This window comes from Mustela putorius, unplaced genomic scaffold, assembly GCF_011764305.1.
Source record: "Mustela putorius furo isolate JIRA1106 unplaced genomic scaffold, ASM1176430v1.1 tig00537297_pilon_pilon_pilon, whole genome shotgun sequence".
Classification (NCBI taxonomy): domain Eukaryota; kingdom Metazoa; phylum Chordata; class Mammalia; order Carnivora; family Mustelidae; genus Mustela; species Mustela putorius.
The window spans coordinates 431,870-458,594 of NW_025422435.1; the positions used below are offsets into that span (position 1 = coordinate 431,870).

Sequence of the window (26,725 nt, forward strand, 5' to 3'; positions counted from 1 at the left end):
TTCCCGAAAGAAACCGAGGGGGAAGGGACTCCATTTCCCTGGGGAAATGTCAATTCAAAAATTGGAGAGGTACTTCCGGCACAGTGCGATTTTCGGCCAGCCTCTCCTCCCGAAGCAGAAGCGAAGGGGCTTCTAATCTTTACTTCCGCGTACCACGGCGTGGTGACCCGCGGTAACCAGGACGTAGGCTACGTGACCCAAGCAGCTCCTTCTGATTGGAGGAACAGCCGTGACACCTATCCAATGCACTGGGAATGCTCATGCGCAGATTAGCAGAAGGGGGCGGGACCAAACATTTTCTTTGACCAACCGCTTTCCACATACCCAACCTCCTGATCCCTTACGGTCGAATCAAATGCCGTTATGTTAGTAAAGTAGTTCGCCTTTTTCGTAGGACGGCCGGTCTTTCCGGTTACGTCCCTCCACCCCCTCATTCCGCTTCCGGTAAGGCCTGGTGGGGTCAAGGAGCCCTGTAAGTCACTTCTGGGCGACTAATGTTTTTATTTCCGGTCCATGGGACCAGGCTGGGATTTGCTGCTCCCCGCAGCCTCCGGTGACACCACAACCGCCATCATGTCAGACACGGACAGCGATGAAGATTCTGCTGGAGGCGGCCCATTTTCTTTAACCGGTTTCCTTTTCGGCAATATCAATGGAGCCGGACAGCTGGAGGGGGAAAGCGTCTTGGATGATGTGAGGGGGGCGGGCGTGGGTATAGGGTTGGTGGTTGTCGGGCTGAGTGAGGAGAGTAGAGCCCCTGTGAGAGGGCGCGGTTAACGTAAGAGGAGAGGAAATGAGAAGCGGATGCTATCCTAGTAGAGCGTGGAGATCGTAGACTGGAGGCTTCGTTCTGGTTGAGGGTGGGAAGAAAGAACTGTAGGCAAGCTCTCGTAGGTCAGGGGTGCTGATGTGGGTGGCTTTGGGGTTAATGGTCATTCTCACAAGGCAGCCGGAAAATAGCTTAACCTTGTGACATTACATTTAAGCCATTGCTATGAGGACTTGGGAGATTCTTGAAACTGCCTGTCTGACATCGTTGACTTGAGGTGGCTCTAGATCAAGAGGACCTGTGACAAATCGTGTGGTTCAGGCCTCAGTTCTTCCAACAGCGAATGTTCAGACTATCTGGGGCAGACCTCTTCTTGTCCAGTACACTTCTTGGGTAGTTTTCTCTGACTTTCATGAAATTGTTTCCTGTGTCCGAATGAACCTTACCTACTTTCATTTAGATTCATTGTAACAAAAAGAAAATATTGATCAATATTTCTCCTCTGCATCACACACAAATACACAAAAGCCAGCAAAAAAAATTTCTTGCCATCCCTTCTTGAATCCCAGTGGCTTCAGTTGCCTTAGCCTTTATTCAGAGAACTACTGTTCTATTTGTTTAGTCTTGATGATGGTTCTTTGATCTTTTCTTATTAAAGTGTGGTGATGAAATTGGACTTAATATGTTGATAAAGATCTGATCAACGTGGAGTTTAGTGGAAGAGTTACTTTACAGTTCTGGAATGTGATGCTCCTTTTAGCACACTGCAGAGTTATATTTAATATGGATTTATAGCTTTATGCTGGACCAGGGAAATAAGCCTTGTGGTGTGGGAAGCTTAGATTTAGTTGTTATCTTCGATTCTGGTGCTGTCCCTTTTTCAGGAGTGTAAGAAGCACTTGGCAGGCTTGGGGGCTTTGGGTCTGGGCAGCCTGATCACTGAACTCACCGCAAATGAAGAATTGACTGGGACTGATGGTGCCCTGGTAAATGATGAAGGTGAAGTGTGGGTCATGGGGAGTAAGGAGGGAGGAGGCTAACCACTTACTGTGTATGCACTTTTCACTGGGAATTATCTAAGGGAGTGAGAGTTACTTGGCCTTTGTTGAGATATACCTGCCCTCCCCTTTATCTATAGGATGGATCAGGAGTACAGAAGATGCTGTTGACTATTCAGACATCAATGAGGTAGCAGAAGATGAAAGCCGAAGATATCAGCAGACAATGGGGAGCTTGCAGCCGCTTTGCCATTCAGGTGATTCTTTAGTGTCATCAGTAGAGCATTCCAGTCATTTTCTTACAGTGTAGTCCATTTTGTTTCTGTGTATGCTTTCTGCCATTGTTCCTTCTCTCCATCCTTTCCTTCTCTCTCTTTTTGTCAGCTCAGTCCCATGTAGCTCCTATCTTTTTTGTGTGTGTTCTGGGTCATTGTTACACTCGGGGGTTTATTCCTCAAACTGGTTATTTCCAAATTCTTGGTGAATGCCAAGTAAAGATGTTTTCCTTATCTGGTATTTGAGGATCTACAGTGTTCATGGCACTGTTTTAGAAATTATTTGAACTCAGGGGCGCCTGGGTGGCTCAGTGGGTTAAAGCGTCTGCCTTCAGCTCAGGTCATGATCCCAGGGTCCTGGGATCGAGCCCCGCATCAGGCTCTCTGCTTAGCGGGGAGCCTTCTTCCCCTTCTCTCTCTCTCTGCCTGCCTCTCTGCCTACTTGTGATCTCTGTTTGTCAAATAAATAAATAAAATCCTGTAAAAAAAAAAAGAGATTATTTGAACTTAGTCTTTGCTCTTAAGGACTTGGTAGTTCAAGGAGGATTAAGTATTTGCAATGTCCTATATAAACAAGCACACGTATTTACTGGCTTAATGTTTATTAATCACTTACCACCTGTATGCTGACAGAATGAACTTAGTGCTTGCTCCCAATATAGGTGTCTCTCCCTGGTGTAAGGTGCTACATATAGAATCAAAATCAGAGCTGGAGGGGGTCTTAATGATTGTCTATTATTAACTTCATCATAGGAAAAGAAAACTTGGACTTTAATAAGATGTGGGACTTTTTAAAAAGTTATATAAGTTAGGTAGTGGCAGACCTTGACTAATTCAGTAATTCAGGATATTAGACATTTGTTGAGCTATAAACTGTGATAGTATGGTTCAAAGGTGATCCGTTTTCTGATCTTGAGGAGTTTAGTTCTGTGGTCTTGAACCTAGAGCAACTGATCACAGTTCCTTTTTTCTGACTTGTAATTTTTTTACGACTTTTAATTGAGGTATAGTTGACATATGTATAAGTCATTGTTTCTACTGCCTTACCCTATCTCTCACTGCTTGACACTTTTTTATGAGGTTGCTCATTGTTTGTTCATTGTCCACCTCTTTGAATTAGATTTCAGTACCAGTTAATTGATTTGAGTGCTTATCATAGAGAGAGAATTAACTGTGCCACATACACAGGAGGTAACCCAGAAAAAATAGAAGATACAGGTCTCCCTCTCCAGGATATTATCATCATTTGGGAAAGTGGGATAAACAACAGGAAGCATAATTACAACAAAAAGACAAGCAGCTATAACCTCATATTTCTGTATAGAGTATTCTATTTCATTTCAGCAGGTTGACAGAATATCTGAGACAAATACTATAACTATTATTTTTGAGCCCCCTGACTTAGGCTAAGGGGGAAGTGGTAGCTCTGATTTCCAGGGAGTTTTGGAATTTTCAGGTTTTGGTTTGTTGTCTTGGATAGGAATGTTAAGGAAGATGACGAGTGGGGGTGTCCTATTAGGGTTTTATGAGCTGACCTCCTAGAAAAAGGGGATGCTGCATTCGGTAGTCTTAGTACTCTGGGATGCTCATTTCTAAGTTCTCTTATTTAGTGAGGGTGCCTTTACCTGTGTCCTAACTTCCTCCTCCTCTGGCATTGGCCCCTTCAGGTGGCTTGATTTACTAGGATTCTTCTTTGGAGTAATTAGAAGTGGATGGAGGTCATTAGAGAAGATGTCATGGAGGTGAATTTTGAGCAAAAGTTTGAAAGAGTTTCTTGGGGAGGAAGTAGCAGGGCATTTTGGTTTGAAAACATGGCTTCTCTAAAGGTTTAGAGATAGAAATAAGTGAATAGTGCAGGGGGAATTGGCCAGCAGGTTTTCTTGAAAGGAGTGGAAAACATACTAGGGATAGAGCAATTTGATAACACGTGTATGTATGCCTTACTTGGGATTTGATGTCATAAAGGATTGTAAACCAAACATTGTTGAGTAAAGGGCAGGGTGGTACAATGAAAAGATAATGAACTTTGGAGTCAGAATAATAGGTTCAAGCTGAAGCTCCATATTGAGTTTGATCCTGGGGAAGTTGCTTAGTCTTTGAAGCTTGGATTTATAATAATGCCTTAGTTTTCTTATCTTCAATAAAGGTGATAATACTTCATTAGTGGGTCTTATGTGGGAATTTAAGTTCAATATCACAGGTTGTGAAGACACCTACATAGTACAGGGTCATGGTAGATGCTCTGTAAGTGTTAGTTGCCTTTCCTTCCTAAATGAAAATGAGAAGTGACACTTGTTGCTTTAGGGTTTTGATTAGAAAAGGGGTAAAGGGGCAGACTAACTTAGAAACTGTTCTTGCAGGCTAGATAAAAAGTCATCAAGGTCTTGGGTAGGGTGACAGCTGAGGAAAATGCTAAGCAGAATTGAACTTGAGAGTTGCTGATAAAACATCAGTAGGACTGGGTAAGTAAGGAAATGCATTGAAATGAGTATAGGCTTTGTTCAGCCAGCCTTGAATTCTGATTTAGTCATTTAAAACTGTGTGACCCTGAGTAAGTCATTTCACTGTCTCAGAATAATTCCTACTTTGCTGACATTCTTGGGAGGATTATAGATAAAACCTCTCCCACTTCCCTTGCTTGCATTCCCTCTCTTGCTGTGTCTCTCTCTGTCAAATAAAGAAATAAAATCTTAAAAAGAAAAAAAAATATTTTAAGTTTATTTGTTTTAGAGAGACAGGGACAGAGCATGAGCAGGGGAAGGAGGCAGAAGGAATGGGGGAAATAGGGGCGCCTGGGTAGCTTAGTGGGTTAAGCCTCTGCCTTTAGCTCAGGTCCTGATCTCAGGGTCCTGGGATCGAGCCCCGCATTGGGCTCTCTGCTTAGCGGGGAGCCTGCTTTCCCCTCTCCCTCTGCCTACCTCTGCCTACTTGTGATATCTCTCTCTCTCTCTCTGTCAAATAAATAAATAAATAAAAATCTTAAAAAAAAAAGGGAAGGGGAAGCAGACTTCCCGCTGAGCAGGTAGCCTGATATGGGGCTCGATCCCAGGACCCGTAGATGATGACCTGAGCTGAAGGCAGACACTTAACCAACTGAGCCACCTAGGCGCCCCTGAGTGGAAAGGTTCTTTAGGCAGGAGAACATATGGTGTGATTGTAGAGGGGTAAGTCAGGGCCAGACCTTCAGATTTGGGGTTAATCCTGAATAAGGTTGATTCTTGAGTAAGGGAATGGGGCTTGTGTAGAGGAATAAAAGCAGAGTGTTCACCATCCGGTGTGGAGTGAATGCCAGAGGTAAAAAGTCAGTGGAAAGAATAACAGACTTTAGAAGGTAGATCAAAGAATGTGTCAAAGATTTGGGAAGTGGGAAGAGAGAAAGTCCAGTCTTAAAGGAAGCTGACAGAGAAGGAAGAATGTTAAATGCAGTTATGAGATTGAGCAGGATGAAAATAAAAAATCAAATAGAATTTGATCAGGAGATGGAGCAAAGGTTTTAAACAGTTCTTGGACGCTCCCTATATTTCTGTATGAGATATACGTAGTATTCTAGTATTTAGTGATGCTGTGTCATCATCTCTTTCTGAAGGTAGAACCTGCACCTCCTGCATGTTGAGAACAACACTTTGACGGGGTGCTTTAAATTCTTGTGTAACAAAGGAACTCAGGGCTGTTGTATGACATTCTGGATATTCAGAATCATCTTCCCGGTTTCATTAGATTATGATGAAGATGACTATGATGCTGACTGTGAAGACATTGACTGCAAGTTGATGCCGCCTCCACCTCCACCTCCAGGACCAACGAAGAAGGATAAGGACGAGGATGCTCTTACTGGTGGTAAGTAGAGACTATATTCTTTTGTCCAAGGAACAAGTTCCATTCATAGAGCTAGGCTTTTGGCATACCCATAGGGTACTATTAAAATTAAGCTGCTAGGAAAGGATACAGCTTCTGGAAGTGATTCATACAGTTTTCAAATTTTAATGTCAGAGGGAAGTTTTACTTTTTAAAATATTTGGCAACAGTATTTTAACAGGTACTCGAGGAAAAGTAATTGAGCTTAGTGGTTCTTAGATCTGGCTGCCCATCACAATCATCCCAAGCCTGTTAAAAAAATACAGATTTAGGGGCACCCGGATGGCTCAGTGGGATAAGCGTCTGCCTTCAGCTCAGGCCATGGTCTCAGAGTCCTGGGATCGAGCCCCACATCAGGCTCTCTGCTCAGCAGGGATTCTGCTTCCCCCTTTCTCTCTGCCTGCCTCTTTGCCTACTTGTGATCTCTCTCTGTCAAATAAATAAATAAAATTTAAAAAAAAAAATACAGATTTATGACTCTCACCCAGAGAGTCTGATTCTGAAGAGCTGGGTCAGAGCCCAGGAATTTCAGAGTGTTCTCCAAGTAATTGCTGATGCAACTGATCTGCATACTGGTATTTGGAAACTCCCTGTCTAGATGACTCTCTTTAAAATAAATGATTGAATGGGGAAGGCATCCTAGAATGTGTATAAATCAGAGAGAGCCAACTACCAGATTCAGAGATTTCCAAGGCGAGGGCTTTAGTGATCCTCTCCACCTTCCCTGTGTCAGCCACAGTAGAAACTCTGTCCTAGGCTAGGAGATTGCGGAATAGCAGTGTTTTTGATCTCCTGTATTTTGAGAATTATGTTGACCAGTTTTAGCCATTTCTGCATTAGTCTGTAGGCTAAATAACATCTGATAACTTGATGTCCTAGATAATTTCATTATCATCCTGTGGGCTTAAAAAAATTCTTCAGTTATGGGTCCCTGAACTAGAGATGATAAGGCCTGCTTGGTAAAAAAGTGTCATAATTTTGCTGTTGATCACATTCCTTTAATACATGTATAGAAAGTAGTAAATGTAGTAATAGTGTTTGTTTTCTCTCATCACAACCCTAGGGTACCGGGTACAAGGTGAGTTGGGGACAGTGGGGGATAATGAGTTGGAATGAGTTTTCTGGGTTGCATACTAGTGATCTGGGTTCTTGGAACTATATCCCCTGCCACTGAGCCATGCATATAGCTTAGAGTGGGTACTGGCTAAATCGGAGGAAGTATGCTCACAGTTACATGCCAAAGGGGTTTCTCTTCCTTGTTGCAGTGTCTGAGGATGGAGAAGGCATCATCTTGCCCTCCATCATTGCCCCTTCCTCTTTGGCCTCAGAGAAAGTGGACTTCAGTAGTTCCTCTGACTCAGAATCTGAGATGGGACCTCAAGAAGCAACACAGGCAGAATCTGAAGATGGGAAGCTGACCCTACCTTTGGCTGGGATTATGCAGCACGATGCCACCAAGCTGTTGCCGAGTGTTACAGAATTGTTCCCGGAATTTCGGCCTGGGAAGGTACTTTCCACGGAGAATGCCCATATTGCAAACCACTGACCTCTCCTAAATTCTGAGTTCTGTTGCTAAGGTGTTGGATACAGAAAGGATAAGATGTAAAAGTTTTCTTATTCAGTGACACTGCATTAGGTCTTTTTGAAAAAGCGTTGATGAGAATACATGTGATTTACATGGTTCTCATCAGAAATTGTCCTTGTTGTCTTAAAAGAACTAGTCCAAATTATTAAGGGATGCTTCTTTACTTTCTTGGTAGATGTTATAACTCTAAGTTGAGCACTCTTTGGTCCCCCCCACAGCTGAGTGGATCTCTCAGGGGAGTTTGTAGACCCAGATGCTGCTCTTTTCCTGTCTGATACTGAGTCTTTGAGCCTCTGTGTTGTAGGTGTTACGCTTCCTACGTCTTTTTGGACCAGGGAAAAACGTCCCATCTGTTTGGCGGAGTGCTCGGAGAAAGAGGAAAAAGAAGCACCGTGAGCTGATCCAGGAAGAGCAGATCCAGGAGGTGGAGTGCTCGGTAGAGTCAGAAGTCAGCCAGAAGTCTTTGTGGAACTATGACTACGCTCCACCGCCACCTCCAGAGCAATGTCTCTCTGATGATGAAGTAGGCAAAATAGAGACCTGGGCTTGAGACCTACAGGAGGAACAAATGAGTTCTCCCTAGCTTATGTCTAAATAGGAAATGTACTTTAGCAGGCAGAGCCCTGTGCTGATTATGAACGAGAAATCGTGAGTTCAGTCTTAGTGGCCGTCCCTTCCCTATTGTAGTGGAGAAGTACTATGGGCCAGCAGTGGGTGCTACACATGCTGGTGAATAGGAGTTTGAATCCTTTAGGCAGAGTGTGCCATGATCTAGCCCCATTGTTCCCATTCTGACTCCAGTTCTGTTGAAGAATCATCCTTGTAGTTCTCTAATTTCCCTTACTGACTGTGGATTCCTTATAGCCCTATGACATCTGGGATCAGGAAATCCTCCTCCTGCTTTATTCTGTTACAGATTACAATGATGGCTCCTGTTGAGTCCAAGTTTTCCCAGTCAACTGGAGATACGGATAAAGTGGCTGATACCAAACCGAGAGTAGCCGAGTGGCGTTACGGGCCTGCTCGGCTATGGTATGATATGCTGGGTGTCCCTGAAGATGGCAGTGGGTTTGATTATGGCTTCAAGCTGAGAAAAATGGACCTCGAACCCGTGATGAAGTGTAGAATGTTGGAGGTAAGTGACACTGGTATATAAAAAAGGAATCTGCGCACAGGGCCCTTTCCATTTTACTTAACTTTGCTTTTCTGGGTGGGGAGATACCGGGTAGGTTGTCTTCGGTAGGTTATGGAGGTTCTAAGCCTTGGGCTTGTTACGGTGTGTCACCCTGGCAGCTAGCCCCGTCACAAGGATTCTGTCTGGGCAGTGAGTGCTATGCTAGCCCAGGAGTGTGCAGAGGCAGACCTCCCTTATCAGGTACTTCTTTCAAGTCAGGGACCATGTTTGATGGGTCTGATGAGGGATCTGGAGTCAGAACTTTGACCAGTGACCATTCAGGGATTTGGTCTTCCGTCTTCGTTTCTGTAGGATTTCAGGAAACTTGAGGAAAATAGCACTGACCTTCTGGCTGATGAAAACTTCCTGATGGTGACACAGCTGCATTGGGAGGATGATATCATCTGGGACGGAGAGGATGTCAAACACAAAGGAACAAAACCTCAGCGTGCAAGCCTGGCAGGCTGGCTTCCTTCCAGCATGACTAGGAATGCCATGGCCTACAACGTTCAGCAAGGTGTGCTTTTGTGCCAGCCATGTCTAGCACACTCCCTTCAGCTCAGTCATCCTAAGTGGGTTTAGCTGTGCTCTTTGTTGCTGCTGAGGGGCAGCAAAATGTTTTGGACTTGAGCCCCGATTCTAGTCCATAATAAGTTGTACACCATTAACAAGCTAGGGTGGACTCTGATTTCTCATTGGAAAACTGGGAAAACCACTTTGAAGTTGATGATCTATCCAAACTAGACCAAGGTTTTATCTCAATGATTTACTTCCATTTTCAGAGCTAGCCCCTTTGTCTTTATCATGCTAGAATTTGCTTTTTCTCTCCTTAAGTAGGCAAAAAAAAAAAGGGTATGTCATGCTTAATGTAGAAAACTTTGAAAGTAGAATACAGTGACAAAAATCACTGATAATCCAGCTATCCAGAGAAGATCGACTATTAACTTTTTGGTGTACTTTGTTTTTGGTTTTCTGTCTTCTCTGTGTTTATGTAGTTGAATTCATTTCTGTAGGCAGTTTTTTGCATATTGTGCTTTTCATTTGACATCATTATTCTGTGTCATTCCAAATTTTTCATAAAAACATTTAATGACATGGGAAACTCAAGTGAGAAAAACAAAGTGGCATATATGATACCCTGTTCGTGTAAGTGGGAAAAGAAAAAGCGCACTATATAATTACAGAAAGCTGACTGAAAGGAAATGCACTATGGGATTTCACAGTGGTTATTTCTGGTTTGTGGAATCACAGACAGCTTCAGTTTCCTTTATATTTTTCTGTATTTTCCTTCAGTTAACCTGTATTACTTTTATAATCTAGAGGAAAACAAAAATGTTTTAATTTTTAAGTCGAAGAAAGAGGTTTTTTTTCCTTCTCTTGTTCTATCTAAACACTTTGCTGATTGCATAGTATTCTTATATGGATGTTTTCATAATTGACCAATAGTTACTGTATTTTTAATATATATTTTATTACCATTAATTGTTAGTATATTTTACCATATCATTTATTACCATGATTTCTTTAGCCAGTCCCTTATTAAACACACTTGGCTGTTTAAATTTTGAGTCTTACGAAAAACACTGCAGTGAACGTTTTGTCTGCAGCTTATTTTAAAATGAGAAATACACTGTGTGCACTAGGTTCTTTTTCAGTAGCTGCATGAATAACTTTACTAACATGTGCTCCTTTGCCCTTTGCTGGAATCATGATTGAAAGGGGCATAGGTGTTTTGTCTGTTACTGAGTGTCTCCTCCTCTTCTGAGTAGGTTTTGCAGCCACCCTGGATGATGACAAGCCTTGGTACTCTATCTTTCCCATTGACAATGAGGAGCTGGTGTATGGACGCTGGGAGGACAATATCATTTGGGATGCTCAGGCCATGCCCCGGCTGTTGGAGCCTCCTGTTTTGACACTTGATCCCAATGATGAGAACCTTATTTTGGGTATGGTGTTGGCAGGGACCAGTGTTTCTTCTCTGTAATGGACAGCTTGCTGCTAATGTCAGAAATCAGAAAGGTTGGGAAGGTCAAGACTATAAGCTTCTCGGGGGCGCCTGGTTGGCTCATTCAGTGGAGCAGGTGACTCTTGATCTCAGGGTCGTAAGTTCTAGCTTCATACTGGGTGTGGAGCCTACTTTAAAAAAATAAGGAAAGAAATGAAAAAGACTAGAACTTTCAGGTAGCAGTTGAGAGAGCAGAGTTGTGGCTGTTTCTGGTATTTCTGTTTTGCTTAGGGAAAGCTCACAATGTAGGAATGTTGAAAAGCAGTACCTTTAAGATTCCGAGTATAATGTGTTTAGTTAGAGGGAATCACCTACTAGAAGTGGTCTGGGGTGGGATGAGAGATCTGATTAGGAAGTGCAAAGATACCTGTGGGAAATGTGAATCTTCAGGGATAGTATCTCCAGAGTGACTTTTGTTTCATCCTTAGAAATTCCTGATGAAAAGGAAGAGGCCACCTCCAACTCCCCCTCCAAGGAAAGTAAGAAGGAATCGTCTCTGAAGAAGAGTCGAATTCTGTTAGGGAAAACAGGGGTCATCAAGGAGGAACCACAGCAGGTCTGTGGAGGGAAAAGGAACCTAGGGTGTTGAGAAGAGCAGAGAAAGGTAATGGCGGAGGGTAGTCTGACTAAGGTTTATTTGATATCTGTTTGATGTCCCCATCATTAGAACATGTCTCAGCCAGAAGTGAAAGATCCATGGAATCTTTCCAATGATGAATATTACTACCCCAAGCAGCAGGGTCTTCGAGGCACCTTTGGAGGAAATATTATTCAGGTAAAAGTAACAATTTATTCTGTGATGGATGGGAACCACTGCCTTGTTTTAATGGAGGATATGGGTAAATCTTGCATAGGCTGGAGTAATTATTTAATTTGAACCCTGTATTTCTTGTCTTAGCACTCGATTCCTGCTGTGGAATTACGACAGCCCTTCTTTCCTACCCACATGGGGCCCATCAAACTTCGGCAGTTCCATCGCCCACCTCTCAAGAAATACTCTTTTGGGGCACTCTCTCAGCCAGGTCCCCACTCAGTCCAGCCCTTGCTAAAACACATCAAAAAGAAGGCTAAGGTATGACTGAACTCTGGGTAGGAAAAAAAAAAGCAGCTATAAAAGATGTTAGCGTACACGTTGGGGAAATGGACATGCTATTAGATGATACTAGGGAATTACTTTTTTCTCAGATGTAATAGAATGTTACTATAGTTTTTTAGGAGAATGTCCTTATTCTTAGGGGATGCATGTGAAAATACTCAAGGTGAAGTGTAATGATGACTGCAGCTTTCAGAAACGATTCAGGGGGCACCTGGGTGGCTCAGTTGGTTAAGCATGTGCCTTTGGCTCAGGTCATGATCCCAGTTTTGTGGAATCGAGCCCCATATTGGGCTCCCTGCTCAGGGGAGCCTGCTTCTCCCTCTGCCTCTGCCTGCCACCCCCCCTACTTGTGCACGTGCACACTCTCTCTCTGTCAGATAAAATCTTTTAAAAAATGGTTCCAGCAAAAATCTGTGGAGATAATTTTAGTTAGGTAGGGTAAAATATGAAGTTATAGCTAAGCGGTGGGATTGTAAGTGTTCATAGTTTCAGCTTCATGGTTGAATATTTTTGCAATGAAGTTTTAAAAAAGGCAAGGCAAAATCACTTTTCATGTCATTGTCTCAGAATGAACAGCATCATTTTGTGGTTCTTGTCCTGTCAGGAGCTGAACTGTGTTCTCTTTGTTCTGGGCAGATGAGAGAACAAGAGAGACAAGCCTCTGGTGGTGGAGAGATGTTTTTTATGCGCACACCTCAGGACCTCACAGGCAAAGATGGAGATCTTATTCTTGCAGAATACAGTGAGGAAAATGGACCATTAATGATGCAGGTTGGCATGGCAACCAAGATAAAAAACTACTATAAGCGGGTGAGTCTCTGAGAAAACTTGTTTGTAATATAGTTGTAATGAACATCCAGCAATAGTCTGCGATTGTATATTTTGTCTTTTCCATGCTGAAATGGTGTCTTTTTTGTAGTTAGTAATATTAGTAAAATGCTATGCTCAAGGAATATTTTGTGAAGATTTATTGATTCTATTCTGTAATAGTAACTGGGCTTTTTTGTTCCTTCTAGAAACCTGGAAAAGATCCTGGAGCCCCAGATTGTAAATATGGAGAAACTGTTTACTGCCATACATCTCCCTTCCTGGGCTCTCTCCATCCTGGCCAATTACTGCAGGTGAGGGATTCTTTCCTGTTAACAACTCCTTCCTAAGGAACTTGACAGGTGAGGAGCTAGTGAGCCCAGAAAGAACTAATTCTAGTTGATTGAGGTACTATGTACATGGCAGGTATGGGGAAGGAGCACTACAATCCCCAAATGATTATAATCCCCAGACTTTCTTTTGATCTTTTTATTAAAACTGGCTCTAGTAATGTTATTTGTAAACTAAATTGGAAATTGTTTTTAGAAAACACACACTGGTAAGAAGGCCAGCAACATCTGGGTGGCATATGGAAGTCAGCCTGGGATTAGTAATTTAGTGAGTTAATTAATGAGTATTTAATTTGTGTCTGCAGAATTGGTATGTTTTCATTTGTTTAAATGTTTTGTAGATGAGGTCAGTTAAGCTCAGAGATACTAAGTGACTAATCTGACATCATATAGTAAGTAGCAGAGTCGTGTCATCTGAATCCAAATCCTGTAGTTTCCCTACTACTGCCAGTGGGTAAAAAATTATTTTCTAATCCAGTTTGACATTCCATATTCCGATTTATTTATATTATTGGATAGGTTTTAGATGGCAGTCTGGGGATGGAGAGCAAACAGGCCTGATTTCTCTTCTCGTTAGTTGATGAAATTTCCTAGGGCTTCTCTGTGTATAATTTTTGTGTTTTTACTTTTGTTAGGCATTTGAGAACAATCTTTTTCGTGCCCCAATTTACCTTCATAAGATGCCAGAAACTGACTTCCTTATCATTCGGACAAGACAAGGTTACTATATTCGGGAATTAGTGGATATTTTTGTGGTCGGCCAGCAGTGCCCCTTGTTTGAAGTTCCTGGGCCCAACTCCAAAAGGGCTAATACACATATTCGAGACTTTCTCCAGGTAAGAATGACAGATGAGGGAGGTGGGTCAGTTTGCACATAACAGGGTATTGTTGATTTGGGGGCACATCAGGAGAGCTCAAAATACATCAGGGCTTAGTAGGGGAAAGAGCCCTGGCGAGCACTTTTGTCTTCTGTTTTGCCAAATGAAAGACACTTGGTTTGTTGGACAGGTCTTTATTTACCGCCTATTCTGGAAGAGTAAAGATCGGCCACGGCGGATCCGAATGGAAGATATAAAGAAAGCCTTCCCTTCTCACTCAGAAAGTAGCATCCGGAAGAGGCTGAAGCTCTGCGCTGACTTCAAACGCACAGGTCATCATTTGTGACTATTTGTTTCCCCTGTCTCTTTCCAAGAAAGGAATTACAGCTTTTGATGAAAGGATAAGTATACTGCTCCCAGATTGAGAGAATGATAGTCATCAAAAGAGGGAAGTAGTAAATCTAATTATGGAGGCTATGATTGCTTTTTGATTTGTGCCTGCTAGGAAATTCATTGGATGGTGGATGTCAGGAGGTGCAGGCAACCTAGCAGTGGGGCTTTTCTTCGGCAGGCAGGCTAACTGTGGCTAGACCTTCTGGGACATTGCATGGCCTGGTCTCGATTCATTATCCTTGTTGCTATCAGTGGAAGGGCCTTTGGAATTTGGAATGGTCTCATTCTCTCTACTTTTTCTAGGGATGGACTCAAACTGGTGGGTGTTGAAGTCTGATTTTCGCTTACCGACTGAAGAGGAGATCAGAGCTATGGTGTCCCCAGAGCAGTGCTGTGCCTACTATAGCATGATAGCCGCAGAGCAGCGACTGAAGGTAAGCACCTTTCCCTTTTGCCTATGCCTGTGGGTTTGTTGCAGAGGAGGATGCAGATTGGTGGTACTGGCCAAGAAGTGATGGTTCCTGGATTATGAACCAGTTACTGACAGATTTGAGCTCTGAGGTACTCTGTGTCCATTGGTTCTGAGGACGACTCCAGTCTAGCTAAATAGAAGTGGGAAGGCTTCATGAGGGAATGTAGGGCGTATTGTTCCATCCATTTGGGTGGTGACTTTAATCTTTGTTCCTTACGAGGCAGGTTCATACACAGCAAATACTTCTTGGTTGTTTTCCATAGCCTTCCCTATGGGCTGAGATGGTGGTGCTAGACATGTGCTTTTCGAGAAGTACGATATTCTTAGGCCCAAGCAGGGAAGATCTAGCCGGGGTGAGACAGCATAGCTACACCACTGAGTTAGTGAGTCTGCAGTGATGAGCATCTCTACTTAGCTTCCTTTTTGAGCCTTAACAACCTACATGTCAGCTGGCAAGTTCCCTGAAATGTAATATATCTTCTGATAGCCTAAGGATGTAGAATGGTGACAGAGACAGGAAGACTTTACAGAATCCATTCTCTGTGCGAAAATGTACTTTGATATTCTGTACTTGGTACTTAGTGAAACTTGTACTTTGTGTTTTCCAATTTGTTGACTGGTTTATGCTTACATTTGTGCTCTTCCAGGATGCTGGCTATGGTGAGAAGTCCTTTTTTGCTCCAGAAGAAGAAAATGAGGAAGATTTCCAGATGAAGATTGATGATGAGGTAAGGCTTTACACTAGTTTTTTTTAAGTTAATTAATTATTTTAGAGAGAGAGAGAGAGAGCGCGCGCGCATGTCAGTGGGGCTGGGGAGACAGAGGGAGAGAATCTCAAGCAGACTCTGCCCTTAGCCTGGAACCCAGTGTGGGGCTCGATCTCACAGTCCTGAGATAATGACCTGAGCCAGAATCAAGAGTCAGATGCTCAGGGGTGCCTGGGTGTCTCAGTGGGTTAAGCCTCTGCCTTCAGCTCAGGTCCTGATCTCAGGGTCCTGGGATCGAGCCCCACATCGGGCTCTCTGCTCAGCAGGGAGCCTGCTTCCCCTTCTCTCTCTGTCTGCCTCTCTGCCTACTTGTGATCTCTCTCTCTGTCAAATAAATAAATAAAATCTTAAAAAAAAAAAAAAAGAGTCAGATGCTCAACTAACCAAGCCACCCAGGCGCCCTGGGTGTAATTGTGTAATAAATTTTTATTAGTATGTCCCATTTATCCATTTTAATTTTTTTTCCATTTATCCTTTAAAAAAACCCAACTTTATTGAGTTAAGATTGATATAAGTAGCATGTATTTAAAGTGTACTATTTGATACGTTGTGATATGTTTTTATATCTGTGAATCCTCATAACAAGATAGTGAATGTATCTGTCACCCCCCAAAAGTTTTTTTGTACTCCCTTTGGAATTCTTTTCTTCCTTCTTTTCCCTTTACTCTGGCCTCTTTGTGCCCTGAAAACCACACTGATGCTTTCTGTCACTATAGATCAGTTCACATTTTCTACATTTTTAGATATGTGTGCTCATATAGTATGTACTCTCTTATTTTAACTGTGGTAAAATATACATAACAAAATTTACCATCTAACCTTTAAATGTACAATTTGGTAATGTTAGGTATGTGCACACTGTTGCATAACCAATTTCCAGAACTCTTTTCATGTTGCAAAACTGAAACTCTGTTACCCACTAAATGACAAGTCCCCATATCTTTCTTCTCCAGCCTCTGCAGCCACCATTCTACTTTCTGTCTCTCTGAATTTTACTACTCTAGGTACTTCCCCTAAGTGGAATCATGAGGTATTGTTTTTATGTGACTGGTTTATTTTATCCAGCGCGATATCCTCAAAGTTCATGCATGTTGTAGCATATATCACAGTTTCCTTCCTTTATAAAAGGCTGAATAACATTCCACTGTGTGTATGTACCACATCGTGTTTATCCACCCATCCATTGGTAGATGTTTGGGGTGCTTCCACCTCTTGCTGTTGGGAACAGTGCTGCTGTGAACATGGGTATGCACATATCTCTTCAGAATTCTGTTTTCTGTTCTTCTGCATATAGACCCAGAAGTGGATTACTGGATCACATGATAGTTCTGTTTTTAGTTTTTTGAGCAACTTTCATACTTATTTTCTTCAAAGCAGCTGCAGTATTTTACGTTCCTGTCAATGGCATATAAGAATTTCAATTTCTCCACACTCATACCAACACTTGTTATTTTTTAGTAACCATCCTAATGGATATGAGACAGTATCTCATTGTGATTTTGATTTGCATTTCCCTAATGGTTAGTGATGTTGAGCCATCTTTCCCTGTACTTATTGGACATTTGTGTATCTTCTTCTGAGAAAGGTCTATTCAAGTTCTTTGCCCATTTTTTAATCAGGTTGTTTGGTTTTAGTTATTGAGTTGTAGTTCTTTATAAATACTTGATATTAATCTCTCATCAGATACATGCTCTGCAAGTACTTTTCTGCCATAGGTTGCCTTTTTATTCTGTTGTGTCCTTTGATGCAGAGAAGTTTTTAATTGAGATACAGTCCAGTGTATCTTATTTTACTTTTGTTGTTTGTGCTTTTTTGATACCATATCCAAGATGTCATTGCCAAATCCAGTGTCATGGTATTTCCTCTGTTTTCTTCTAAGGGTTTTATATTTTTAATTCTTTTTTTAAAAACATTTTATTTATTTATTTGACAGACAGAGATCACAAGTAGACAGAGAGGCAGGCAGAGGAGAGGAGGAAGCAGGCTCCCCACTGAGCAGAGAGCCCAATGCGGGGCTTGATCCCAAGACCCTGGGATCATGACCTGAGCCAAAGGCAGAGGCTTTAACCCACTGAGCCACCTAGGTGCCCCTATTTTTAATTCTTATACTTAGGTATGAGACCTAAGATGGTCTTTGCTCCATTGTGAGTTAATTTTTATATATGGTATAAGGTAAAGGTCAAGCTTCATTATTTTGCCTGTGGCTATTCTATTTTCAGCACCATTTGTTGAAAGTATGTATTTTTTCTTGTCTGTCTTTAACCCTGTAATTATGTTGAGATTCATCCAGGTTATTGATCGTTTGTTCTTTTGTATTGCCACATAGCACTCCATAATGTGGTTATTACCACAGTTTAGGTAATGGCCTATCAAAAGACATTTTGGTTGTTTCCAGTTTTTGGCTATTATGAATAAAGCTGCTATCAATATTCATGTATAAATCTCTGGACACATTTCCTTTTTTCTTGGGTAAATACCTAAAAGTAGAATTATTGGGTCATATGGTAATTCTCTTTCACATTTTGTTTAAGATTTTATTTATTGGGGAGAGAGAACATGAATGGGGTGGAGCGGGGAGAGGGAGAAGCAGACTCCCCACTGAGCAGCAAGCCCGACCTGGGGCTCAATACCAGAACCCCAGGATCATGAACTGAAGGCAGACACTTAACCAGTTGAGCCACCTAGGCACCCCACTTTCAACTTTGAAGGAACTACCTTCCACAGTGACTGTGTTATTTTTACATTCTTACTAGCAATGTATGAGGGTTCTAGTTTTTCCACATCCTTGTCAACACTTGTTATTTTTCTTTTTTATTATTACTACTTTTATGGCCGTCCTGTTAGATGTGAAATGGTTTCTTGCTGCTGTTTTGATTTGCATTTCCTTAGTGGCTAAGGGCGTTGAGTATCTTTTCATGTGCTTAATTTATCATCCAGACTTCTTCTTTTCGTCAAGTGTCTGTTCATCTTTTTAATCCACTTTTAATTGGTTGCTTGTTTTCTTCTCATTGAGTCTTGAGAGAGCTCTAGGTATTCTAGGTCCGATTCCTTTATCAGGTATGTGATTGCCGAAAATTTTCTCCCAGTCTTTGGCTTGTCTTTTAATTGTTTTAACAGTGTTTTATGAAGAGCAGAAATCCAGATTGTCAGTTTTCTCTGTTGCTTGTGGTTTTGGTGTTGTAGCTAAGAAATTTTTATCTAACTCAGGGATGCAAAGATTTCCTTTTATGTTTTCTTCTAAAAGTTTTTTTGTTCTAGATTTTAAGTTTAGATCCATTTTGAGTTAATTTTTATGTAGGGTGCAAGGTATAGATTAAGGTTCTTTTTTGCATGTGAATGTCCAGTTATTCCAGCACCATTGCTTAAAAAGTTGAATGACCTTTTAAAATAAAAATTTGGAACAAAAATCTGATCATATGATTTTCTAGCCCAAAGACTTCCTTTGGGTCCTCACTTCTTTTAGAAAGAAGTTCTGCACATGCTTTACAAGGTGCAATGTGATTTGGGTCTTGTATATAACTCTAACCTGCTCTCATCTCCTGTCACTGTCCATCTTGTACTCAAGCTGCAAACATACTGAAGTTCATTCAGTACCCTCAGTTTCTTTCTGTTGCCTTCCAGGATTTTGCAACTGCTTTTCCCTCTGCCTAGGATATTTTCTTGCCACTCTTCTACCATCTTACCTTCACCTATGATTTATACTTCGTGGAAGCTTACCCTGACTTCTGTCCTCACTCCCATCATATTGGCTCATTATTCTTCCCTTCTTTATGTACATGTAACACTTTTTAATTTCCTATCAATGCACTGATTATGCAGTATTGTATTTGGTTGGTTATTTGTCTCTGTCTCACTAATGTGAGATCCATGAGAAAGTAGTGCCTGGCATGTAGTAGGTGTTCAATAAATATCTATTAAATCAGTGAGTGATTATAAATGAGGTCAGACAGAGTGAGTGAAGAAGCTCATTGTGGTGTTTTGAGGATGGAGTGAAAAATGAGTGGATGTCTAAGAATTTCAGAAAGTAAGGATTTGGTCAAATAGCCTTCGAGATTGAATCTTGATTAGAGAATTGACCACTCTTTAGCTAATTGTGTATACTCTTAACTGGTCTGTGTGGACAAGCACATTCCTCTTGTCTTAATTTCCTGGTTATTTTGTGGGGTCAGTAAACACTATATTCAGGGCCCCAGGACAGGACAGACTTTTTAACCAACCAGTTGCAGAGGTAAAATGGACCTGGGGTTAAAGCCATTACTTTGTAAAATATGCTTATCATTTAATTACAGAATGTATTGGCTATTCTAAAGCAGCCATTCGAGCAATCGGGCAGTCAGATGCATCATCAACCTCTTTGAGCATCATGAAGAGTGGGGCATCACTGTCTTTGAGAACTCTCAGTATATCCCTAGGGATATGGGACCAAAGGGGACCACTGTTCCACAGTGTTCTCCTTATACTGGCTGAGATTTGATTTTTGTTTAATATCATAACGTGAGTACCATAGAGGGGAAGAAGAGTAAGCTGAGTACTGGGCAGCTTTATATGCAACTATTGATCTTCGTGGATAATTTAGGAAAGCATCAAATTGTACATTATTGTAATTATTCTGATCTTCTAAGTATGGCTAGACGTAGAGCAAATTTTTCCCATAGCCCTTATAATCTTTTTCTATACCTCAGGTTCGTACTGCTCCTTGGAACACCACAAGGGCTTTCATTGCTGCTATGAAGGGCAAGTGTCTCTTGGAGGTGACTGGGGTGGCAGATCCTACAGGGTGTGGCGAAGGATTCTCCTATGTCAAGATTCCAAACAAACCGACACAGCAGAAGGTGAGACTGTCTGAAATCCTGGAAACCAAAAATTAAGGGAGGAAGAAATGGAGGTTAAGGAGTGGAAGTGAAGGGGCTGGGGGATGGAAAACACTTAAGTTGACAGGATGGCTTAGGCACCTACTGTAAGGAGTTCAGCTTATTACAGTTCTTGCCTGTTTTGTTTTATGTTTGAGGTAGGATGATAAAGAGCCTCAGCCAGTAAAGAAGACAGTGACAGGAACAGATGCAGATCTCCGTCGCCTTTCACTGAAAAATGCCAAGCAGCTCCTCCGTAAATTTGGTGTGCCTGAAGAAGAGGTGAGTGTGAAAGAGGAAAACTTAGTGTCCCCTAGGGTAGGAGGGGGCCTTTGATAGAGGGAAGAACTAGGAGGCAGATGTAAGGAACTATCTGGATAAGTTTGTGGTGTAGGTTGTAGTACCCTGAATCTTAGGCACTTTTTCAGGAGTTAGCTTTCCCCAAGCTTTCTGTTTAACCTGCTTTGGGTGGTGTTTTAGTTTTAGTTTTTTTGTTTTTGTCTGGCTCTCTAAGTTCTGTGCCTTGGTTTATTTTTTGAAATCTCTGATGATTTAGGTGTATGTGTTTGTCTCTCTCGTAGATTAAAAAGCTGTCCCGCTGGGAAGTGATTGACGTAGTCCGCACAATGTCCACAGAGCAGGCCCGCTCTGGAGAGGGGCCCATGAGTAAATTTGCCCGTGGATCAAGGTTTTCTGTGGCTGAGCATCAGGAGCGTTACAAAGAGGAATGTCAGCGCATCTTTGACCTTCAGAACAAGTATGTTGTTCTAGTGCTGCAGAAAATCCAAGCTGGAAAAGGGAGGAGTCCCAGACACTATATGTTACAATGAACAGGAGGTCACTTGATAATGTGACTCGTTGCCCAGGTAGCTGAGATTTCAGGGTGGTCTCTGTTCATAATACTGCTAGAACACCTGCTCCTTTCAGAGCAACTTGGCAAAGGTTTTGCATTGGCAAGACGTACTCTAGGTTCCATGGTAACTTTTGTGGCCTGCTTGAGCCTGGCAGTTATTCCAGTGGTGATAAGGGACAATGAGTGTGTTTTGTTTTTTTTCTGAAGGCTTACTGTGAGAGGATGGTAATGCTCTATTATTAAAAATGACCAGTGTGCCGTTTTATTTCTCAGGCTTTTTCTAGGAATTCTGAAAGAGTTGCTGTGTTATAGCATATTTCAAACTTGCCTTGTTGACAAAAGTCAAGGAAAATTTTGTAAAGCTCTTCTGTTAAGGCCCCCATGTCTTAGTGGATTTGGGTATTCCTTTTTAAGGTTGATTTCCCAAGTTCCTCCTGTTGCCTAAAGCTGTATTTCTTCAGCTCTTTATACACTTTCATGTTTCTCTTCTTAATTTTCAACATCGTTTTTCCTTTTTAGAGTTTTGTCATCAACCGAAGTATTATCAACTGACACAGACAGCAGCTCAGCTGAAGACAGTGACTTTGAAGAAATGGGAAAGAACATTGAGAACATGTTGCAGAATAAGAAAACCAGCTCTCAGCTGTCGCGTGAACGGGAGGAGCAGGAGCGGAAGGAATTACAGCGGATGCTACTGGGTGAGGGTAGTGGCTTCATAGACAAGAAAGAGAAGGATCGGAAAAGTGTAAATAACTGCAGACTAAGAACTGAGCCAAAGCTGGAGGCAGAAGAAGTAGCGGATGAGTGTAGAAAAGCCTGTAGATGAGGTGGAAAGGTTACTGCAAGCTGAACTTGGAGGTTTTTCTGGGGGGCCCAGATTGAAGAGCTGCCACTGGCCCACTGCTGCCTCTGTCTGTGTCAGGGCTGTCCAAGCCAGGGCTAGCAGTGCCGTACGTCAGGTGATCTTTCTGGTCATTCATCTTAGAGGCTAAGAGTTTTTAAAACTGATTTCATGGATAAATTTGAGGGGTTGCTCTTGAACCCTCTGAAATCATATATAAAATTCTGTGCAAATGTACCTTTCCTGAGAAGACCTGTGACTTTCAGAAGATTCTCAAAGGAGTCCTAGACCCTAAATAGAGTTAAAAATCACCAACCAAGAACTGCAGAAGTTGAGAGTGGGGATGATAAAGGCTTGAACTGGTTTGGGGTATGGATTTTGTGAATGAAAAGGGGTAAAAAATCAAGGTGACCTTAAGATTTCACTCCAGGCTTTCCAGAAAGATGGTACCTTTGATTAAAGTAGTAAACTTCAGAGAAAGAAGCAGGTGTGAGAAGGGAAGATGTAATATGTGGAGTTTGAGGTCCCCATGACACTTCCCAGTATAGACGTCAAGCAGGCAAATGAAAATTTGGATATAGATACTATGAGAGGGAGGATAAAGGCCTGAAGTTGCATATGTAAATGACTGTTCTCACTCCCAATAGGCTTTTCCTTTATTTCCTGCTCTGTAAAAAGCTTTGTGTAATTTTGTGTTCTGACTACTTTGTAAAGATGTGATAAAGCCTTTGCACTGGGGTGGTCCTAGACCAGCAGTAGGGACATCACACAGGAGCTTTTTGGGAATGCAGATTCTCAGGCATCACCCTAGAATTTAGTGTAATGAGAATTCTCAGGTGATACCTCTTCATTCGCGTTTGGGTTTGAGAAGCATTCTCCTAAGGCTCTGGACCTGTGTCTGTGGTGCAGTTTTCCCTCTTGGTGCCAGAGTGCTTTTCTTTAATGTGATCAATCAACTACTTGCTGCTTGGGCTTTCTTCTGCTCTTGAGAGGAATCAGAATACAGCTGCTGTCTTTCTGTCCCCTCTAACAAATGTAGTTCTTTGAGTTCCTTTCAGAACTTCTCATACTTAGAAAAATGGGAATGGGGCAGTGGTAAAATGAAGTCAGGGCAGGACAAATCAGTGCATTTGCGGGCGTGATGCTTTCTGTAGAACCATACAATGCTTTTGGTAAGCGTACATGCTTTTGTGGACCGTTGAACTTCAAGGTTTCCACCCAGTCTCAGGAAAATGACCATGTGGGTGGTAGGGGGAATGCGTGGAAATCTTTTTCTGCCTTGCAGCAGCAGGTTCAGCAGCATCAGGAAACAATCACAGAGATGATGACACAGCTTCTGTGACTAGCCTTAACTCTTCTGCCACCGGCCGTTGTCTAAAGATTTATCGCACATTTCGAGATGAAGAGGGGAAGGAGTACGTTCGCTGTGAGACAGTCCGAAAGCCAGCTGTCATTGATGCCTACGTGCGCATACGAACCACAAAAGATGAGGAATTCATGTGAGTTTGACTCACTGCTTTCCAGTATGATAAGGAGGACGATGAAAGTGGTGGGGGATGGGGATGAGGGAGATATGTGCTGGAGTTTTAGTGACAGGATTCTGGACAGCTGGAAGTTGGAAGTCTGTGTTGGTTGGGTGCCTTTAGGTCTTGGGGTTTGGACAGAGCCAAATCACAGGGAGATATTTTAAATTTGCTTCAAAATAAAGGCATGTTTTCCATTCCACCTGGGTCCTTTGCATTGTGGTTGGTTGGCATAACTCTTAGTGATGACTCAGGACACCTTATTCTGAGAGAGGTGCTGCTCTGCACATGGAAGGCTGATGAGTAGGGGAGATGGGAATATAGGTAGCCCCTTTTATTTCTGTCTGGATGGATTATTTTAGTTCTGATGTGTTTAGCTATCAGGACGGTTGTCTTTGGTTTAGCTTTGCTTATGGTCCTGTGATATTTTTCCCCCTTGCCCTTCAGTCGAAAGTTTGCCCTTTTTGATGAACAGCATCGAGAAGAGATGAGAAAGGAACGGCGGAGGATTCAGGAGCAACTTAGGCGGCTGAAGCGGAACCAGGAAAAGGAGAAGCTTAAGGGTCCTCCTGAGAAGAAGCCCAAAAAAATGAAGGAGCGCCCTGACCTAAAAGTAAATAGAATGTGGCATGATCATAGCTAAAAAGGCGAAGAAAGCATACCTCTGCCAATAGCTTTTGGTGTTCTCCCTCACTGGGAATGAGGGCAGTATTGTGGAAAGCTAGTTTGAGTTGGTGTGGCTGCTCAGATGTTACCATGACTAGTGTGACTGGCACTAACAACCTAATCTGGTGCCATTTGGTGTCATTTTATACTTCACCCATTGGGAGTATTTCCTAGGGGTTGAAATGGGCTTGGGTGAGAGAGGTGTTTTTTACACACACGCGCGCGTGCGTGTGTGTGTGTACGTACACATACACATATCCTTTAAAAATTGTACATATTAGAAGCAACAGGGGGCACCTGGGTGGCTCAGGTGTTTTAAGTGTCTGCTTTCAGCTCAGGTCATGATCCCAGGGTCCTGGGATTGAGTCCTGCATCGGGCTCCCTGCTCAGTGGGGAGTCTGCTTCAGTGACCCTCCCCTGGTTCCTGCCTTCTCTCTATTTCCCTCTCACTCATTCTCTCTCTTGAAGTAAATAAAAACAATATTTAAAAAAATAAAAAGGAAAAAGAAGCAACAGGAAAGAAACTTATCAGTACAGGTTGCCTTCTGTAACTTAGGTAGGGTTCCAAATATTACTGTACATGTAGCTGCCATGTACACCATAAAACGAGGTCACTGCTGTATAAAATGATAGTTGTCTCACAGTGTTGTTGGAGTAAGTGAGACAATGCCTGGGAAGCACTTTAGAAACTATAAAGTTCTTAACAAATATAAACTGGTGGTGACATGTACTGAGGTCATTATTTTCATGTTTCTTTGTTATATATGATATTCTATAAATGTGATATAAAATGTGACCCATTTTATAGCTGAGACTGAGGTCAGTTGCAAAACTTAGATAGAGACTTGGTATTATTGAGCCTTTTCCTTGTGCCTGGAAGTATATACCCACGCTGACTGTGTGTGCTGGTGAAGGCAGCCCGGGGCTTCCGATGGACTTTGTCCTGCGTATTTAACATTTTCATACTCTACAACTAAAATTGAGAGTGGAAATCCTCTCTGTTTTCTTCCTCGCTTTTTTTTTTAAATGTCCAATCTCTGGATTGCATTTTATTTTTAAGATTTTTTAAAATTTATTTGACAGATCACAAGCAGGCAGAGAGGAGGGAGGGGGAAGCAGACTCCCCGCTGAGCAGAGAGCCCAACGTGGGGCTCGATCCCAGGGCCCTGGGATCATGACCCAAGCCGAAGGCAGAGGCTTTAACCCACTGAGCTACCCAGGCGCCCCGCATTTTATTTTTAATGTGTCATTTCCATTCAGGTTCTTTTGTCCAATGGCTTCTGGTTGAAAGATGTCTAACAGTCCTGTTACGACAACAGTTCTGTGCCTGCCTTGTATGTGTTATGTAAGGCGAACGTTAAGCCGCCCATTTACCTCTGATACATTGATACTTTCCCCTTTTGCAGCTGAAATGTGGGGCTTGTGGTGCCATTGGGCACATGAGGACAAACAAATTCTGCCCCCTCTACTATCAGACAAATGCTCCACCTTCCAACCCTGTTGCCATGACAGAGGAGCAGGAGGAGGAGTTGGAAAAGACAGTCATTCATAATGATAATGAAGAACTTATCAAGGTTGAAGGGACCAAGATTGTCCTGGGGAAACAGCTAATTGAGAGGTAAGAAATAGCAGACGGGAAGTGCTGTGGGGAGATCCGTTGGAGGTTGATGCTAGCAAAGGGTGGCAAGGGTGGATGTGATATGTACTGTGAGGTGGAACTCAGAGCATGGGGACTGGGATGGATTTTCCTCAGTAACTGTTGCCAGTAGTGACAATTATGGTCTTTTGTCGTGAAGCACTCCTCAGGCTTTCCTACTTGCCTTGGGGCATGTGACCTAACTTTTCTGGGTCTCAATTTCCTTATTTTAACCAAATAAAACCACCCTTACCAGGTAGCTATGAAGATAGAATGGCAGGCTATATAAACACGTAGTATAGTGCCTGGCATATCATAGGTGCTCTTTCTGTCCTACATCCTGGTGCTCCTCACACTTGTCAAGTCCCTAATCGCTGAGTGTTCCGATAATGGACCATCCCAGAAAGACTAAGGAGACATACACTGTGCTTATCCCTGTCTCTTGTTCTCAGAGAATTTAAGAGTTAATCAAGTGGAGAAGTTTTTAAATTAAAAGACATTTTTCCCCGACTTTTGAGTTTGAAAACTGCAAATCTACAGAAAAGTTGAAAGGTTAATACAGTATATCATTCCTCTAAAGTCACCAACTTAACATTCGTTACATTTGTTTTGTCTTTATATGTCTGAAACTTTTTTTTTTTTTTTTTTTTGGCTGAACTATTTGGAAATAGGTTGCGGGCATCTTGATGTTTCCCTCAGAAGTTCTTGACCACACATTGTCTAAGAGTCGGGATATAACAACATGATACTACCATTACACCTAAGAAAATTAGCATCAGTTCAGTAGTTTTAACATTGGTTCTTACTTAAATTTCTCCGGTTATCTCAGTGTCCTTTATGGCCTGCCCCACTCCCAATTCAGGGTCCAATTCCTGTTCAAACATTAAGTATTTTGAGTGTCTTTAAATCTAGAACTGTTCTCTCCACCTATTTTGGTTTTCATGGCATTGACTTTTTGGAAGAATTCAGGCCAGTTGTCTCCTAAAATAGCC

General features: G+C 42.2%; 1 protein-coding gene across 10 annotated transcripts in view; it reads left to right on the forward strand.

Annotated features, from left to right (window-relative positions):
• The first annotated feature begins 450 nt into the window (after nt 1-450).
• The window catches only part of TAF1 (TATA-box binding protein associated factor 1), a 76,153-nt gene continuing 49,878 nt past the window's right edge, over nt 451-26,725 (forward strand). For 7 of the 10 annotated variants that reach the window (XM_045074012.1, XM_004777236.2, XM_004777240.2 and 4 more), the window contains exons 1-25: nt 451-693; nt 1,654-1,768; nt 1,908-2,024; nt 5,760-5,879; nt 7,163-7,404; nt 7,787-8,005; nt 8,399-8,617; nt 8,969-9,173; nt 10,426-10,602; nt 11,090-11,217; nt 11,329-11,436; nt 11,560-11,733; nt 12,394-12,567; nt 12,774-12,878; nt 13,550-13,750; nt 13,923-14,064; nt 14,429-14,559; nt 15,245-15,325; nt 20,047-20,196; nt 20,377-20,496; nt 20,796-20,971; nt 21,587-21,765; nt 23,194-23,407; nt 23,879-24,044; nt 25,504-25,715. In XM_045074012.1, the coding sequence (XP_044929947.1) occupies nt 514-693; nt 1,654-1,768; nt 1,908-2,024; nt 5,760-5,879; nt 7,163-7,404; nt 7,787-8,005; nt 8,399-8,617; nt 8,969-9,173; nt 10,426-10,602; nt 11,090-11,217; nt 11,329-11,436; nt 11,560-11,733; nt 12,394-12,567; nt 12,774-12,878; nt 13,550-13,750; nt 13,923-14,064; nt 14,429-14,559; nt 15,245-15,325; nt 20,047-20,196; nt 20,377-20,496; nt 20,796-20,971; nt 21,587-21,765; nt 23,194-23,407; nt 23,879-24,044; nt 25,504-25,715 (4,055 nt within the window). In that variant the 5' untranslated portion in view covers nt 451-513. The remainder of the gene's footprint in view (nt 694-1,653; nt 1,769-1,907; nt 2,025-5,759; nt 5,880-7,162; nt 7,405-7,786; nt 8,006-8,398; nt 8,618-8,968; nt 9,174-10,425; nt 10,603-11,089; nt 11,218-11,328; nt 11,437-11,559; nt 11,734-12,393; nt 12,568-12,773; nt 12,879-13,549; nt 13,751-13,922; nt 14,065-14,428; nt 14,560-15,244; nt 15,326-20,046; nt 20,197-20,376; nt 20,497-20,795; nt 20,972-21,586; nt 21,766-23,193; nt 23,408-23,878; nt 24,045-25,503; nt 25,716-26,725) is intronic. The other 3 variants (XM_004777239.2, XM_004777242.2, XM_004777237.2) reach the window with 2 other exon arrangements.